The sequence below is a fragment of the Hyla sarda genome, chromosome 6, assembly GCF_029499605.1.
Source record: "Hyla sarda isolate aHylSar1 chromosome 6, aHylSar1.hap1, whole genome shotgun sequence".
Taxonomy (NCBI): Eukaryota; Metazoa; Chordata; class Amphibia; order Anura; family Hylidae; genus Hyla; species Hyla sarda.
This window is the reverse complement of record NC_079194.1, coordinates 246,435,746-246,452,791: the sequence shown is the minus strand read 5'-3', so window position 1 is coordinate 246,452,791 and position 17,046 is coordinate 246,435,746. Positions and strand designations below refer to the sequence as shown.

At 37.9% G+C, this 17,046-nt stretch overlaps 1 protein-coding gene across 1 annotated transcript in view; it reads right to left on the bottom strand.

The window, feature by feature from the left end:
* Positions 1 to 16,408, bottom strand: part of LOC130277495 (mucin-5AC-like) — a 36,185-nt gene extending 19,777 nt beyond the window's left edge. The window contains exons 1-16 of the mRNA XM_056528170.1: positions 16,336 to 16,408; positions 15,546 to 15,593; positions 13,061 to 13,102; positions 10,903 to 10,965; positions 9,975 to 10,109; positions 8,491 to 8,550; positions 8,114 to 8,375; positions 7,879 to 7,993; positions 6,662 to 6,752; positions 6,467 to 6,573; positions 5,908 to 6,124; positions 5,419 to 5,544; positions 4,853 to 4,970; positions 3,557 to 3,695; positions 2,088 to 2,198; positions 949 to 1,022 (exon numbers count right to left, since the gene is read on the bottom strand). Coding sequence (XP_056384145.1) covers positions 949 to 1,022; positions 2,088 to 2,198; positions 3,557 to 3,695; positions 4,853 to 4,970; positions 5,419 to 5,544; positions 5,908 to 6,124; positions 6,467 to 6,573; positions 6,662 to 6,752; positions 7,879 to 7,993; positions 8,114 to 8,375; positions 8,491 to 8,550; positions 9,975 to 10,109; positions 10,903 to 10,965; positions 13,061 to 13,102; positions 15,546 to 15,593; positions 16,336 to 16,408 — 1,781 coding nt within the window. The remainder of the gene's footprint in view (positions 1 to 948; positions 1,023 to 2,087; positions 2,199 to 3,556; positions 3,696 to 4,852; positions 4,971 to 5,418; positions 5,545 to 5,907; positions 6,125 to 6,466; positions 6,574 to 6,661; positions 6,753 to 7,878; positions 7,994 to 8,113; positions 8,376 to 8,490; positions 8,551 to 9,974; positions 10,110 to 10,902; positions 10,966 to 13,060; positions 13,103 to 15,545; positions 15,594 to 16,335) is intronic.
* Between the last annotated feature and the right edge of the window lie 638 nt (positions 16,409 to 17,046).

Genomic DNA, 17,046 nt, shown 5'->3' with positions numbered 1-17,046 from the left:
AGATTATTTTGCTGTCCTGGATAGCTTGTCCTCAACACCTAGTTGACACTTTATAGCACAGGACCATATTAGATTCACCTGATGTCACAGTTATGTCAAATCAGGGCTCCCAAAATATAATTTTGTGCCTTTGACTCTTAAACACTTTTTATTATTTAGGGATTGTAAATAGACATTGTTTATGACTCAAAGTGGGGAAGATAATGATGGGGATGGGGAACTCATAAGCGGATCTTATTTTGTGATGCACTAGTGGAGGTAAGGAAATCAGTAATAAAAAAAAAAAAAAAAAAACCTTGTTCCATACTGCAGGCTACTAGATATACTCCTCTGTGGAACAACACTCACATGGCAGAATTTTAAAAGAATTAAGGATTAGGAGTTTTTTTATTGGGGGAGGGGGGAAGGAGGGGGGTGGGGGTCAGTGCACACATTAACACTATTAGCGAAGAGGGCTTGGATTTGACAATTAGAACTTCCAACTCTTTCTCCATAAACAGTAGTCACAAATAAGTCTAGTTAAAAATATAAAATGGGATCATTCTATGTGTATTAGATGTCACTGCCCTAAAGCAGATGTTCTTTATTTAAATGGGTATCCTTCCCCATCCAAGACATTTGGAAGGGAGTATTTACAGAAATTAAGCTAAGACTAGGCTTGGTGATTTTGGGTTATATATATATATATATATATATATATATATATATATATATATATCTGATATAGAAGAGAACAAATTACTTTTCTATGGTTATAACCAGACACTATTATGTAACAGAGTTGGAAGTGTGGGAGAATTTAGTAAATGAAGTCAAGAAGTTTGGCTTGGCTAAGAAAAATAAAATTAGGTTTTTCTGTGTATTAGAAATTCTGGGGGATACCATGAACACATGGATACAATATCCTCATACAATTTGGGTTTATTTAACCTTTGTTAAATATGTAACTTACCCGATGAGATGGGAAGCTGAGTGAACAATGAATTTACGTAGACACTGCCACATGGTTTAATGTAGATGAACTGTTAAACAGATAAGAAAAAAAAGACATAAGAAAAAAAAGTCAGTGTTTGGCCATGAAATTGTGTATGTAATAACTTTATTGGCCTATTAAGACCCAGGATTGGCACAGATATTATAGTGACAGAGAAACAAATAAGACCCAGGATTGGGACACTGTATAAAGTTTTGGTTATGTTTTTGCCTAAAAGGTTTCAAGAGAAAGGGAGAGGTCTGTGGGTTGGTCTGGTAGGGGAATTGAGGAAGACACTAGGAAAAATATGTTGGGAAATATAACTTGGTGTTCTGAGAATAAAATTCACCAGGTGATTCAATTTAGAATAGTTTTTTAGTTATACTTCTCACCAGTGGATCTATACAAAATCGAATGTCGGGATATTGCCAGTTGCTCAAAGTGTGGTTATGAAGAATTGGACTTCATCCATCTAATCTGGGGGTGCCCAAAGATTGTTGGGTTTTGGACTGAAATATTTGCATACTTGCAGGGAAAGCTGGGTTGTCCAGTAGATAGGTCAATTAGAACAGCAATTTGGGGGGAGTTAGGGAAATAGGAAAATAAAGGTTACTTCATCTAAAACTGTTCTTCTTGGCCAAGTTGGTCATTTTGAGGTTATGGTTTGACAAGTAGGCTATGCCACTTGAGTAATGGAAGAGACTCATAAGTAAAATAAGAGGCTACGAAGAGCTGTTAGTGAAAGGTTCAAAGAAAGCATTAAGACAGTTTCAGGGATTTTGGTCTTACTGGTGTTAATTTTCTTTCTTTTTTTTTTTTCTCCCTGTGCCGATAGGGGTGGTGGGAAGGGGATAAGATAATGAGGGTTGGAAATGGATGAGGGTGTGTACTTTAATGTCTTCATGTTGTAATGTTTTTACAGAGACAGAGGGGTATTAAACCAATATTTTATTGTTAGTCCCTCATCATCTATATTGGGGGAGTGGGGTGGGTTGGGGAGGCTTAAAAGGGATGCATATAAAGTGTTTATAGTAGTGGAGTTTGTTGTTATGCAAGTTGTATGTATGCTAAAATGACAAATAAAAAAAAAACCTTGTCAGCCTATTGAACTTACGTCTTTTCCATCATCAAGACTCAGGGTAACACTCTTCAAGCATGATTCAGTGTTAGTAAGACCACAATTTAATATTTCTGCCAGAACACTGAATGCCTGGCTTCCACATGTCTACAATAAGAGCATCAATAAATTATTAGCACATATAACAAGATTATAGTAACACAATATACAGTTGTTATGTTCAATATAAACTGAGCAAAATATTGCTTGAAGTAAGCAAATGGCCTTTCTAATAATGTAAGTAATCATAAACTCTGATGAAATCTATTGTGTGGCAAGCTCTATAGTATGAATTTAAAGGTCATATATTTCTGATTATTCTAATTGAAGAAAGATTTATTTATTTAAAGCATACCTGTCAGATCCCCCCAAAAAAACAAAACTGTAATATGTTACTCAGTACCTAATCCTGATCATGTACATATAATTATTATGTATCTATCACCAATATTTTACAATAAAATAGCATATTACAGCTGCTCAATGTCTTTTTCATCTTCCAAAAGGGATGACTCTGCTGACTCGCTGCTCTCAGGAGCCTGGCAAACCTGCTCTGTAACCCTTTCCTCTCTGCTTTTATGCTGTAGACACAGCATATGGTGGGTGTATAACTTACATCTTACTATGTCCCTCATGTGTGTCATCCTTTGGCAGTCCTGTAATGTTTGTAGTTTTGGAATAGTTGGAGGTACAGTGTTTGCATAGCTCTTTTTTGCATCAGTGTTGCCTTCAGACTCCAGCTTTTGCACAACACCCAGGATGCCCAGACATCCTTTGACTGTCCAGACATGCTTGGAGTTGCAGTTTTGCAACAGCTGGAGGCACATTTGGTAAAACTCTGTATTACAGCAGTGTTGCTGCAGGCTGTGTTCCTCCTGCAGTCTTATCCATCATCCATCTCGTGTCCATGACCTTTGGATAAGCTGATGCTGCTATGGAACTCATCAGTGTCCCAGGAGGTATGGGGACCCCTAGTGATGGGATTTTCAAAGGCAGTTTTCTTTAATGAAATGTGAACTTTTTTAAAGAAGTATATTAGAAAAACTATTGTTTTGCCAAGATGTACAACATAAAAAAAAGTTTTTATATCTGACAATGGACATTTAAAGGGACTACTTTTTGTTAGGGCTATGCTTCAGAATGGAACAGGTGGGCAGATGTTGGTGGGTGGCATTATCAGCTTTGTGTACTCCCAGTCCATTCTAGGAAACTGCACTGATGTCTATTGTAGTTGCTAGCAATCTCTTAGACTACTATATCCTCTCGTATTTATCCTAGAGGAAAGCAGTAGTCTGAAAGTCAAGGAGACATATAGTATATTGCCATAACTAATGTTGGATACTGGTAGTGGCTCCACATGCCATCCTATTATAGAGCCACAGCACCATTGTATTGAAAAATGTGTCCATTTTAAATTATCTACAGTTTAAACCATTGTACCTGTATTGTATTAGACTGTGACCTACCTTGGAGATGACATAAGAGCAATCGCCATGGAAATCATAATGTGTACTATCAAAAGAAGTGATATGAGATCCCCCTTCAATGGAACAAGATCCAGGGCAGTTGTTTTCTACACATTTCCATTTTCCTTCATTACAAGTGCTTTAAAAAAGTGACAAAAAGCTTGTGTAAGTTCTCTAAAGGTTTAAAGGTTTATATGTGTTGTTCATATGGAACTCAACATTGAAATTTCAGCACCAAGAAGGACAAGCCATGTGGTTATGCAAGTTGAGAAAGTAACAGGTGTTGCTAAGATCTGGAGCTGATGTTAGGATCATCAGATGAGAAGAATAGGGATCCTTTCTGTACTACAAGTGAAATTGGACATCATATACCAAGCCCGTGGCATTGAACAATGTCCACACAAATGCTTGCATACATTGGGCTATGAGCACAGGATCCAGATGAAGGTGTTCCATTGACCTCATGTCAATGCTTTCAAAGGCTATCATGATGCAGAGTAAGATGGCAATTGAGGCTGGAATGAAGGTCTATCCTCTTCACTGATGAGTCCCTGTGCAATGATAGCTGGAAATTTGTCTGGAGACCACATGGGCAATGGCATGAAGAGGCCTACATAAGGTAATCCACACCTGTCCTACATTCAGGATTATGGTGTGTGGTGGCATAATGTATGGCAGCTGGACCTCTCTAGGCTTAATTCTAGATACACTAACACTTACAATGATTTCGTCGTGGGACCAGTAGTATGGTCATTTCACCAAGATGTCCCAAGAGCCGTGTTACCACATAACAGTGTCAGGCTGCATGTTGCTCATGGTACTGTGAGCTGCCGTGTAGCCTTTATGTGCTGCCCTGGCCTGCAACGTCTCTGGACTTGTCTCTAATCCAGTACATCTGGAACATCATTGGTTGGCAATTGCAAAGGGAGCTGCTGGCAGTAGATCTTGATGATTTGCATGCCCAAGTGCATTCAGCGTGGCAGAACATTCCTCAACAACCATTAATAATCTCACTGATGCATATATTTCTGCATGTGGCACTCATACTCAGTGCTTTGAATATACTTGGATATGCTTTGCATATTATTAACATGTCTATTGATCCTGTGGTTTTCATAATTCCACAACTTTTCCTCAAGCAGAAATGGGCAAAAGCAGATTATTGAAGTCTTTTTCTATGCCCTAGCCCTGACAAGCCTCAATTATTGCATATGCTGGTTTTAAGTGGAGAAAGGTGGTCTAGTAAATGTGTGAACAGTTCTGTTTAACTGCTGCAACAAATTTATAGTAACTTACCAAGACTGACATTTAACTGAATATCCAGTGCCTGATGAATAGGCCTGTCCATTGTAAGTACATGAGCACTGCTGCTTGGCAATACAACCGCTGTTGTTGATGTCATCAAAAACAGTACCTTAAACAATGAAAAAGGAAACGTGAGCAATGTAGAATGTTAGCACTAGGGCATGATCACATGGGTGGTGTTTTGTCATTGATAGGCGAATACAAAATACATACATGGATGGAAAAAATAATCGAAAATATAGATAAATCAATTGATAAATCTGGCAGTTAATTATGAAGACAGGTCTCCTCTCTTGTTAGACCTAATGGCACAACAATATATTGTGCCCCACCATATTCATAAGGAGAGTGTCTTCAGTGTTTGCCTTCATCCCCCTTGCATGTTTGTATGTATGCCATTTACAACATAGTACATTTTACATAGTACATTTTAATGCTTTATTGAACAGTTAAATGAATATCTTTGAAGTACTGACTCTATTTATAGTTTTTTTTGTATAAAACATAAAAACTTTTCCCAACAAAAAATAAATATAAATAAACATCTTGTGATTTACCTGAAGGGCAAAAGCATCCATCAATACAATGGCTGTCACAGACTGATGAGCGGTCAGGGTTGGAACAAGTATTGGGGCATGGACTTCCACATTCCTTGTATTCAAGATTGTAATTACATTGTAGAGCTGCAATTGAAAAAAAAAAGGCATTTAAAAAAAGATCTGCCTTGAAGAAAACAGCTATCTTACGTAATTGTATAGCTATTTGTTCAGTCCATAATATATAGTCATTACATCGCTTGTAGCTGATAGACCATGAGGCTAATCATTTGCCTTTAATGAATGAAGTAATTCATTTTGTAGACTAATGCTAACATTTAAATATATTAAATGGCAAATTACTGCTTCACAAACATAAGTCCTATCTCCTTTATATGATATTATTTCAAGTGAATTATCATACATGTTAATTCTATTCTTTATTTAGCTTGTAATATAACCTAGCGATATACAGAGATAGCAGTTATAAGATAATGTGAGTCAACTCACGGCACAGCTTAGAAGTTCTCCAATTATTGGGTGTTCCTCCAGCATGAGCACACTGCCGGGAATATTCAGTAAAGGTATTACAAAGGCAGAAGCCAGTTGCGTTTTGTGCACATCGGCACAAATCTTGTACACAAGCGTCAATGTATAATGTAGGGTCCACCAGACGATTGCAGGATGAAAAAGCAGAACCGGTCAAGATCACTTCACAAAGTCTCCTCTGCAAGTAAAGTCAAAATACCAAATAATTGATGTTAGCAAGGGGAAAAATATATCATAATATGTCTACAGTAAACAATTTACGCTTCATGATAAGTCCAGGTGCATCTGAGGCTTCCTGTGTGGCATAGATTTCAGCTACAAGTTACACCTGCTAGTGTCAAGCTCCACCCACTTGGGGAGCAAGTTGAAGATCAGCAAAATGTTGCAAATTTTTGGACAACCACACAGTTTGTGCAATGGAAACCCCCATGAAGCAGAAAGGCAAACCAAAGTGCAGCAACTAAAATGGATTACTTGTCATGTCTGACCAGTTGGTGTTTATTAGTAAACTATAACTTACAGAGTCAGTGCAGTTGTTCTGGGGCTGGATTGTCAGGTCCTGACACATTTCTGTTGGTCCATTTAACTTCTGCATGTTTCCATACTGAATATGAGTCATTTTAGCATCTATGTAAAAAGGAGACAACTCAGTGAATCTATTAAGTGACTACAGGCCTGCTCGAGTCTCAGAGTACTGAACATAAAAATGTCTTACTGTTAGAAATAAACTCGTTGTAAACAGGAATGCCATTGAAGTCCCCACATAGACCACAAGTCTGATTGCTAAATTTTTTGTCAAGCTCCAACTGATAAGAGAAAAGAAATGTTCAGTAAATAAAATCTAAGGTGCCGTCACAAAGCAGTGTATCTTGACAATGAAATGATTTGTAAGAATACTAAAAGACAACACAATGTAAAGCATTCATAAAAGCTAGTGCAAGGAAATCAGACAGACATTATTCTGGATTTAATTTCTTTTAAAAGATTCTACTTGATTGTTAGTTGGCAGCTACTCTTGTTTCCTCAAATGTTTTTTTTTAAATTATAAATTCACCCAATATAATAGGAATAGAGAAAGTTGCCCACCAAAAACACCTTCTACGCAACCCTGTCTGAATTGGCACTAATTTGTGCTCAACCTTGTCGGTACCTAATTTATTCCTTTGAAAATGTGCCTAAAGTAGTCACTAGGGGTCTAACTTCCAACTAACTTACTGTTCACTGCCTGTTGTTAGGTTCAGACCATCTCTGGCAAAGGAGACACCAAGACAGTCTGTATAAAGGGGAGGTAGGACAATACTTATCTCAGGCTCCCTCCTGTCTGCTCATACAACCAGTGCCTCAGCACCATGTAACAGAATCTGCTCCTAAGTCGGCTCCTGTTTAATCAAAGTCCATGCTTTGTTTATTTAGTTTTTCTTGTTGATTTCCTTGTGCTCAAACTGCTTATTGAATAGTAGATTATTGGACATTAATATAAACGTATGTATTTGCTATAATTTGTCAGTATATGCATTATCTAGACTTTTGCTAATAAGGACTGTGATCTGGATAAAAATGCCAGTTTGTCTTCTGGATCATCATATTTAGAAATGATCCAAAATACAATTTGCTTTCTATTCAGAGCACACACGCATGCAGGCTTTGATCATAGGCAGTATGAGAAGGGAGGTCAGGAAGTACAAGATGGAGCAGTGCTGGCACACCCCCTGGAAACCGAGAACTGCAGCCAGTGGGTTGAATGGCTATGCATTTAACACAAGGAATGCACAAGTCTGCCAGAACAGGACCTGCTCCTACTGGCTTTCCATTCTGCCTCATAGCGAAGAGTTGTAAGTGGGGGCCCCCCTTTATGATGACCCCTTTTTTTACAAGTTAATCTTTAGGGTAAATCTTGCAAATCATAGAACAAGGATTGTCATATAATATTACCAAAACTGCATCATCCTCATTCCACATGAATTGCAGGCCAAGTTTAGCATTGACTCTGATGTAGATACCACTTCTAAGAATTTGGATTCCTGAGAAACTGTAAGGTAGGTCAACCCTGACAGAAAAAGAAACATGTAAACCATGCTGAATCATAAAATAATAAGAACATATTGTTATCATTATTTTTATTATTATTATTTTTAATGAATAGAATATTATGGGAAAAGACACTTACTGTTGTCCATTAAATGCAACATTTCCACTGGAGAGTGCCACAGAAACTCCATCAATCTTCATAGTTATGTGGCTGATTTTGGGCAGACCCCTCACAACTGACCGTCTGATCTGGATGTTGAATTCCTCATAATTGCTCTTGCAGTTTGAAGTGAACACATAGTTACAATTTCCAGGATAGTAGAAGATGTCTCCATCAAAGGTCTTAAAGTAATAGTTACCCCAGGTGCTACAGACTTGCCCATTATGAGCAGAGACAACACCTGTGAAACAAGACAATCTCATTGAGTCTGTACTTCATGTAAATAGACGTTTTATATGTCAAATAATCAACTCTACTCTACTTTTGCCTTATTTAAACATAAAAAAGTAACTTACTTTTTAGAACTGGAGTAGCTGTTGGAGCAATGAAGGTGACCATTGATTTTTTCTCAGCACCTGAATTAAATTAATATAAATATGTATAAGGTCAGTAAAGGGGTAAGTGCAATTACAGGTAAGGTACAGGTTTTTCTTAAAATAGCATATAACAATGCTGCAAAATATTTCTCTAATATTACAATAAATATAGTTTTTCTAATATTATGAAGCAGGCTTAGGCTATTTTTACACAGCAGAAAATGTGCTGAATGTCCCCCCAGTAAACACTGCTGGACATTCCACACATTTGCATGTTCTGCCGGTGCTAGACCACTCGGAAATACTCTGTCTCAATAGACAGCAGTGCAATGAAATCCTCAAAAACAATGAACCTGTTTATTGTTTCCATGGATGTGGAAATTCCACCATGTGCACAGAGCAGAAGAATCCCATTAAAATCAATGGGACCCTGGAGCAGCGGGTGGAATTTCTTAATGGAATTTGCAAGGTAAATTCCGCTCAAACATTTCACCAAGTGAACATAGTCTTAAATTCAATCAAGCCGTTTCTGGTCAAGAACTATTTATCAGTAAACATAATTCTAGTTTGGAAATGTCTCAGTTATATTATTTTGGTGAGAAGTCTACTCTTAATTAAATGCTAATATAGGGTCTGGGCTTCATTAAAAGGGTCTTCACACACCTATTTCATAAATTCATAAAGGGGTCCTCTGTTAAGCCTTCTCATCTCATTGCTGCAATGAAGAGTAGTTGTGCAGAGTACTGGGGTTCTATTCCCCTTGGATTTACCTGTGTTCATCATTCTGTATCTGCAGTTGGCTGCAAAGCCCTTGTGCACCTGCCCAGCTTTGTATTGATTATAAGAAGGGGTGAGCAGACAAAACTACTAGTAGTAGAAGTGAAAAAAAATTTATCTGGTTCTAAAGGCCCAGTCCTGTGCTGACATTCCAACAAAAGTGAACTTTACATATAACTGGGTGAATCTACTAACATGCTTTATGTACACTAATAAAATGGTTAAGTAACTGTATAAAGCGTACAATCCACACACAGCAGCTTCCTCCAAACAATGGCGGGATCAAAGACAGGTGCTGGTAACACTCAATGGGAAGATATGTAAACGTATCTTCCCATTGAGTGTTACCAGCGCCTGCTTTTGATCCCGCCGTTGTTTGGAGGAAGTGGCTATGTGTGGATTGTATTGACCTGTATTGTATATACTACATTTTGCACTTTACAATGTTTCCAATGTTACACTTGGTTGATGTAACTATCTATGGTAAGCGCTCATCATTGCGTGTGGTTACCTAGTCTCAGCGATAACACACCACTGAGCACTGTTTATTTTTTACGCAGTTGTACACAGCTTAACATTCTTTTGAAATGTAAAATGTGACTGTATGCTTGTGTTCTGCATTCTATGAGTGATGGTTGTGATAATAAAATGTGACGTCCAGTAGGTTCAATGAGCTCATAACTTACTCTTATCATAGTTATTCCTCTGAGTGTAGTACCATGTGTTGTCTGCCACACTGGAATCTTTCTTGGAGTTTATCTGCTTTACGACCTCAACAGACAAAGATTCCTTGCTGAGTTCCTCATCTGGGGGAATAACGTCTGATCAGAACACTTGTCAAGGTATTACAAGAAAATAACATCTTCACTACACTTCACATAAATATGAGATTGAGTACTAGGCTGGGTTCACACAAAGTATTTTAGTTAGTATTTCTAGTCAAAACCAGGATTAAAACCAATTCAGAAAGAAACTATAATGGGAAGATGTGCATGTTTTTATGTGTTCTGGACCTCACCCGGTTGTTACTAAAAAAAAAAAATGATGATGAAATACAGACAGAATAACTATGTTTAAAGTCAGCCTGATATAGTAAAGTAGTTACCTGTTAAGAACATGCAGATGGATTACTACTTTTAAGTTTTTTTTTAAATATAAAGAAACGAAAATAAAATGCATTTATATATATTTTGTTGCAAATCTGTGCCAAATTTGTGCCAAAGCATGCAACTTTTTCCATGACAACAATGTGTGCCAGCTGATGCCAGGTTGAACCTGTTCCATTTCAGAAGGGGTTTTTAAAGGGCATCACTTTTATTATAACTATGTAGCTCCATGCGGCATCCCTATTAACTCAGCACACATCGTATGCAAAGTTTGTCATCTGTGCCAACAGGAAATTCTTTAAAAAAAAGTTTAATTTCTATATCTGTATACCGGGGTATCATAACACAAATAATAAGAGATTACTGTTTTGCCTAATTTAAGATTTGACAGCAGACATGTTCATCTATTCTCATACAACCTTTTTAATGCCCTATGACAGTTTTACTAAATCTTCCACAATCCCTCTGGTCTAATAATCTAGTGGTTGTATAAACTAAATTGACAAACCAGATAAACTGTCATCCAGATCAGCGGCTTTGTAATTACGATTGAACTGATCATATTTTTCATCTGTTTGGAAAAAGCACAGAAGATAAAATATTATAAAAGCGAGTTACAGTAAACACAACCTTACCCAATTATTGACAGAATTAAAAAGAATAAAAATATTGTTTGAAACTTTATTCCAAAAATTGAGGTCTCCTTGTTGTCACTACCCTATGTCCCTTGGAAGCCCTAGCTTTAAGAAAGCTGTGTCAGTTCACTGACAAAGCAGAATTCTTAAGACGGTGAGAACCAAAACTCAAAATGTAATACATATACAGGTGAAACTCGAAAAATAAGAAGATCGGGCAATGTTCATTTATTTCAGTAATGCAACTTAAAAGGTAAAACTGATATATAAGAGAAACTCATTACATGCAAAGCAAGATAGTTCAAGCCGTGATTTTTCATAATTGTGATGATTATGGCTTTCAGCTCATGAAAACCCCAAAGACTAAATTACTATGATTTAGACTAAATTACTATGATTTGGGGAGCCATGTCATCTGCTGGTGTTGGTCCATTGTGCTTCATTAAGTCCAGGATCAATGCATCCATGTACCATGAGAATTTGGAGCACTTCATGCTTCCTTTCCTTTTAAGTTGCATTAATGAAATACAATGAACTTTTGCACGCTATTCAAATTTTTCAAGTTTCCCCTGTAATATCATAGATTACATAATATGGTAGCATCAATTACTACAGCAAAAGTAACTTCTCTGAGGACCTGTACACTACCCCACAATGTTTGCTCATTGACTTTGCAGTAAGTAAACTTAAAGGGGTACTCCACCCCTAGACATCTTATCCCCTATCCAAAGTGTGAAGAAGAGGCAAAAAGGTTGGGGCGCTCTCTCGTGGATGATGGTGGCGTGATGAGTTGGTCGAAAACCACAACACCCTGGGTGGTGTGATGTCCCGCCGAGGTTATCAAAGGGGACAGCACCTCACCAGGCAGGTGTAAAGTGGAGACTGATGGTGGCAGTTGTGCTGCTCGAGATCCCCTGTCCGTGACCGCGAAGGTGTACGGATATGTTATGACCAGGAAGAGGAGAGTAAAAAAAGGGGGTACTGGACGAGCGCTACTGCTGAAATAAAATGGATGCGGAACGCCAATAAAGCACAGGACAGTTTATTATGGTTTAGAACAAACGGACAACGCGTTTCGGCACCAGCATGTGCCTTCCTCAGGTCCATAAAATGAATAATTACGGCGTCCTGGAGCCTCTGGTGTGCTGTGGTCACGCCACCACAGCACACCAGAGGCTCTAGGACACCGTAATTATTCATTTTATGGACCTGAGGAAGGCACATGCTGGTGCTGAAACGCGTTGTCTGTTTGTTCTAAACCATAATAAACTGTCCTGTGCTTTATTGGCGTTCCGCATCCATTTTATTTCAGCAGTAGCGCTCGTCCAGTACCCCCTTTTTTTACTCTCCTCTTCCTGCCCCTATCCAAAGGATATAGCTTGCGGTACCCACCTGTTTCTGGTCCAGAAGCGCTGGAGGGTCTGGGTCCCGACCTCGGGAACGGAAGTTCATGACGTCACGCCCCGTCCCCTCAATGCAAGTCTATGGGAGGGGGCATGACGGCCGTCACGCCCCCTCCCATAGACTTGCATTGAGGGGACAGGGCCTGACGTCACACGGGGCAGAGTCGTGACGTCACGAACTTCCGTTCCCGAGGTCGGGACCCAGACCCTCCAGCTCTTTCGGACCAGAAACAGGTGGGTGCCACATGCTATATTGCGAGAGTCCCCGGCGATGGGACCCCCACAAACATCTTATCCCCTATCCTTTGGATAGGTGATAAGATGTCTAGGGGTGGAGTACCCCTTTAAAAAGTAGCATGTTTTCATATTTATAGACTGTTTTGTTGTGTCGGTCTGTATACCTTATAGTGAAATGCTGAACAATGCAGACAGTTTCCTTCCTGGAAATCCAGGTGGATAAACATGTCAAATCCCTCACATTATTCTCTAAAGCAAATCTGTCAGAAAGTCATCTTAATTGTACAATACAAATATAGACTTTAAGATCAGAACTGCATGGCTGAGCCTGTCACCAGCTAGAGTTTCTGGTAACTGAGCAAAACTGTATTTAGACATATTGTTGACGCACCTGATTTGACTTGACCACTTGTTTGATCCGAAGAAGCTGATCCTATGGAAATATAACAAATATTATAAACATTTGCTTTAATACACAGAATGTCCATGCATTTTATATTGTAGTAGTATTTGTGTTTACCATTTGGATACCTATTATCATTTCTCATACACTCATCAGCAATAACCTTAAAACCAATGACAGGCGAAGTAAAGTGAATAACATTCTTTTGTAACAGTAACCCCTGTCTCAATATATATTAGGCATCAAGTAAACAGGCAGTTCTAGATGTGGATGTGTTGGAAGCAGTAAAACTAGATAGGCATACGGATCTGAGTTACTATGACAAGAGCCATATTATGATATCTACATAAAAAGACTTGTGGGTTGTTCCTGGTATGCAGTGAAACCAATAAGCTGTCAACACAGTTATGAGCACCTAAAGCTTATAAATGCATGTAAGGATCAAAGCCCAGCCATTCTTGTCCTATCTCAAAGAAGAGCTATTTATGACCATGATAGAAAGGTGTTAGAACACACAAAGCATTACAGCTTGCTTTATTTGGGACTTAATAGCTAGTTTAAGTGTCAATTGTGACCTCTGTCAAACACCAATAGTGACTAAATTTGCCACATGAGTATCAGAACTAGACCATGGGGCAACAAAAGAAGGTGGCCTGGTTTGATTAGTCATTTTCTTTACATCCTGTCAACAACCGGATGCGCAAACATAGCTTATACTATCTGGGAAAAAAGATGGCACTAGAATGTTCTATGGGAAGTGGGCCAGCCTGCAGACCCAGTGTGATGCTCTTAGCAATATTCTGCTGGGAAATCTTGTGTCTTGACATTTATGTGAATATTATTCATAACATCTACCTTAAAGGGATAATCCACCATAAGGTGATTTTAGTACGCACCTGCCAGAAAGTAATGGACATGCTTAAGAAGGATTTGTGCTTGTCTTGGGGCTAAATGGCTATGTTGTGTGATTACCATAACACTGTGGCTATTTTTTTGTGAACTGGTTATTTCCCGTTGGAGTTCGTTCTCTAAAACTACAAATTCCATAGTTCCTTGTTTGTAAGTGTGAGGTCACTTTACTCCCTCCCACACATCAGCCCCCCCACCCACTGAAAAAAACTAATGAGCTGCATTACATTCAAAAGACCAGTATTTTCTAACCAGGGTGCCTCCAGCTATTGCAAAATTACAATTAGGTGCAGAATGATCTCCCACCCAGAAATCACTTCATCCATTGAAGCAGGACAGGCTCCCTTTGCACACCTGACTAGACATGTAATTTCTCAGCCACACTCCAACCTGGGAAAACCTGAGACTATTGTAATTTTGTATACTGTTAATAATAAATATAGTGGTGAAAATCGCAGTAGAATTGCACGACCACTGTCACACACAGATAAAGACACTATATTATGAACTACACTAACTTTACAGCCCTTGTAGCATAGTCAAATAAAGAAAATTCCTGGAAAAACCCTATAGCAATATTGCAGACAAAAGACATCCTTTGATGGTAGTGGCATTCCCTAATGGCTATTTTAGTGGAAAAATATAATGGCCACACTGCACAAATTGGCTTGAGGAACATGAAAAAGGGTTTAAGGTTTTGACTTGATCTTGCCATTTCACAGATCTAAGTTGGCTTGAATATATGTTGGGTCTGTGGGTTGTTCTGTACCAGGCACAGTTCAGTATAAGTAATATTTTTATTATTGACCTTTATTATTGACCTTTTTTCAGCTGTATGTAGGGCTATCTTCCCCCACAGTATCTTGAGATGTATAGCTGCCCACAAATAGCTATTTTTCTTTTGAGCTCCATTTCATCCAAGTTGAAAACATTAATATGATTCATTTTATGTACTTAATGGATATTTAAATCAAATTAAATGCAAAGGATTTATTTTAGGTCATTTGTCTGTATTTTGGCACGCATTTTAGGGTGTTACCATCCCAGAAAATGTATAATTAGCAAAAACCTGTTTTTAGGGGTAAAACATCAGCTTTAGCCTCACATCTAAAAAAAAGTTCTTAGAAAGGGTATAAAAAAACTGGGTACTACCCCATACACAGGGATACGGTATAAAAAAGTAAACGGTATGGCATACTTATTTTTTAACCTTGAGTGCCACTGTATGCCCCAGTATTCCTATGCAGTGGCATATGTAGAAGGCATCCATCTGAGGTATACATCAGTGGAAATACTCTACAAATACAGTGTTATTAGACCCTAAGAAGACAGCAGATGCACTATGTACATGGGGAGCCCTGTTACAGATTTTGTGTTTGGCCCAAAGCTTCAAATTATACCTCTGATGTCAGGTCTAATGAAAACAAGTCTATAAGGATTGAGAGAACATGTATTATTTTCTTTCTGAGTATAGTCAAGCCATCAATCTTCAGTTAAAATAATGACCATATTATTTTCTCTTTACCCTTTTTCTAACTCTCCATGTAATTGGTTGTTATCTTACCTGATGCCACCTTTTGGTTGATTCCAGCTGAAGATTTTTGCTTTGCCGCTGTTTGAAAGAAATTAAATATCATTAATATTCACAAATACAGACACTAATATTTTCCCTTTTATCCAGCAAGAACGGTTGCACAAATTATTATTGAAAAAATAAAGCAATAATTACTATGGAAAGATTTACTATGGAAGAATTGTAAGCTTGGTACTTGATGACATCCTTAATATGTATCACATTGTATTGTTCATTAAAATAACATTGTAATACATATGGTATATTTTTGTATTACATTAAATCTCTGTGGCTCAAAAAGGGGTCTGTACAAATCCTGGTAGCCAGTTCACCTAGAAATATTTTGCTGGTGTATATTTTAATAATGATATCTATGAGAGTTCTTCATGCCTGCTTTACTCGAAAATCTAAAGTAATTTGCCAAAAGACTGGTTTTATTACAGAATCCCAAAGCAACAATAGTATCAAATATAGTTTAGGTCCATAGTCCATAATGGCAACAGAGGAGAAAAGCAGCTTTGCGCAGTTACTTCACCCCATTGCCCTCCTCAATCTACTTATGTTACATTTTAGTATACAATAATGGGTGCCAAAGTTATTAACTAGTAATTGTTTAATTAAGATTTCCAACTAATCAGAGGCAAATACAAATATAAGTCAGTGTTTTACTAGAGAATGGAGAAAATCATCAAAATCAAGTATTTCTATTAAAAGGAGAACATATTTCAATCATTAGATATGCAAAAGAACTGTGTAGTTGAAAATGAACTTAGCCACTTACCTTGTGCCTGAAGGCAGACGTTTATTATGAGAAGGGCACATATCGATGCCCAAAGGCACCTGGATATCCCCATGTTTTCTTCAGCCCTAGCTTGAGCTGAATTTCCAGAGCTGGCACTGTTCCTGCACCACAGCTGGGCTACTTATAGGACAAAAAGAAACCTGCCTCTAGACACGTGGTAGTGGTGGAGCCAAGTGAATGGAGATGGCTATTGACGTCAAATGATAACCTGTTTTTCTGTAGATCCAGGATGTTTGTGTTCTGGCAGTTGGGTGAAACATAATTTTTTCTATATCATTGTGAGAAGTGATGAGGAGTCAATGGAAGAAAATGTTTGATAAATACATAGTTCACTTAGTAAATACATAGCTTCCTCAAACCTTAGTATTAGATGTACAACAAATGCTTGTTTGGAGTAGGATTTTGTAAGTCTGTCAATTTTCCTTACATTTTTCAAAAAACTTAAACACATATATAGATCAATTGTTGAGGACAATGGGGACTATATCCCTAGAGAAGTAAATTTTATAGATTATGTAGATATGTGGTTTGTAAAAAAAAATCCTCAAATCTTGCAGTTTATGAATTCCTTATACCTTACACATGCTGAAACTTTAGGGACATGAAATTTTTATTTTTTATTTCTGAAATGCAAGAGCCACAACTTTATTTCTTTATTTCATCAACGTGGCAGTATTAAGGCTTGTTATT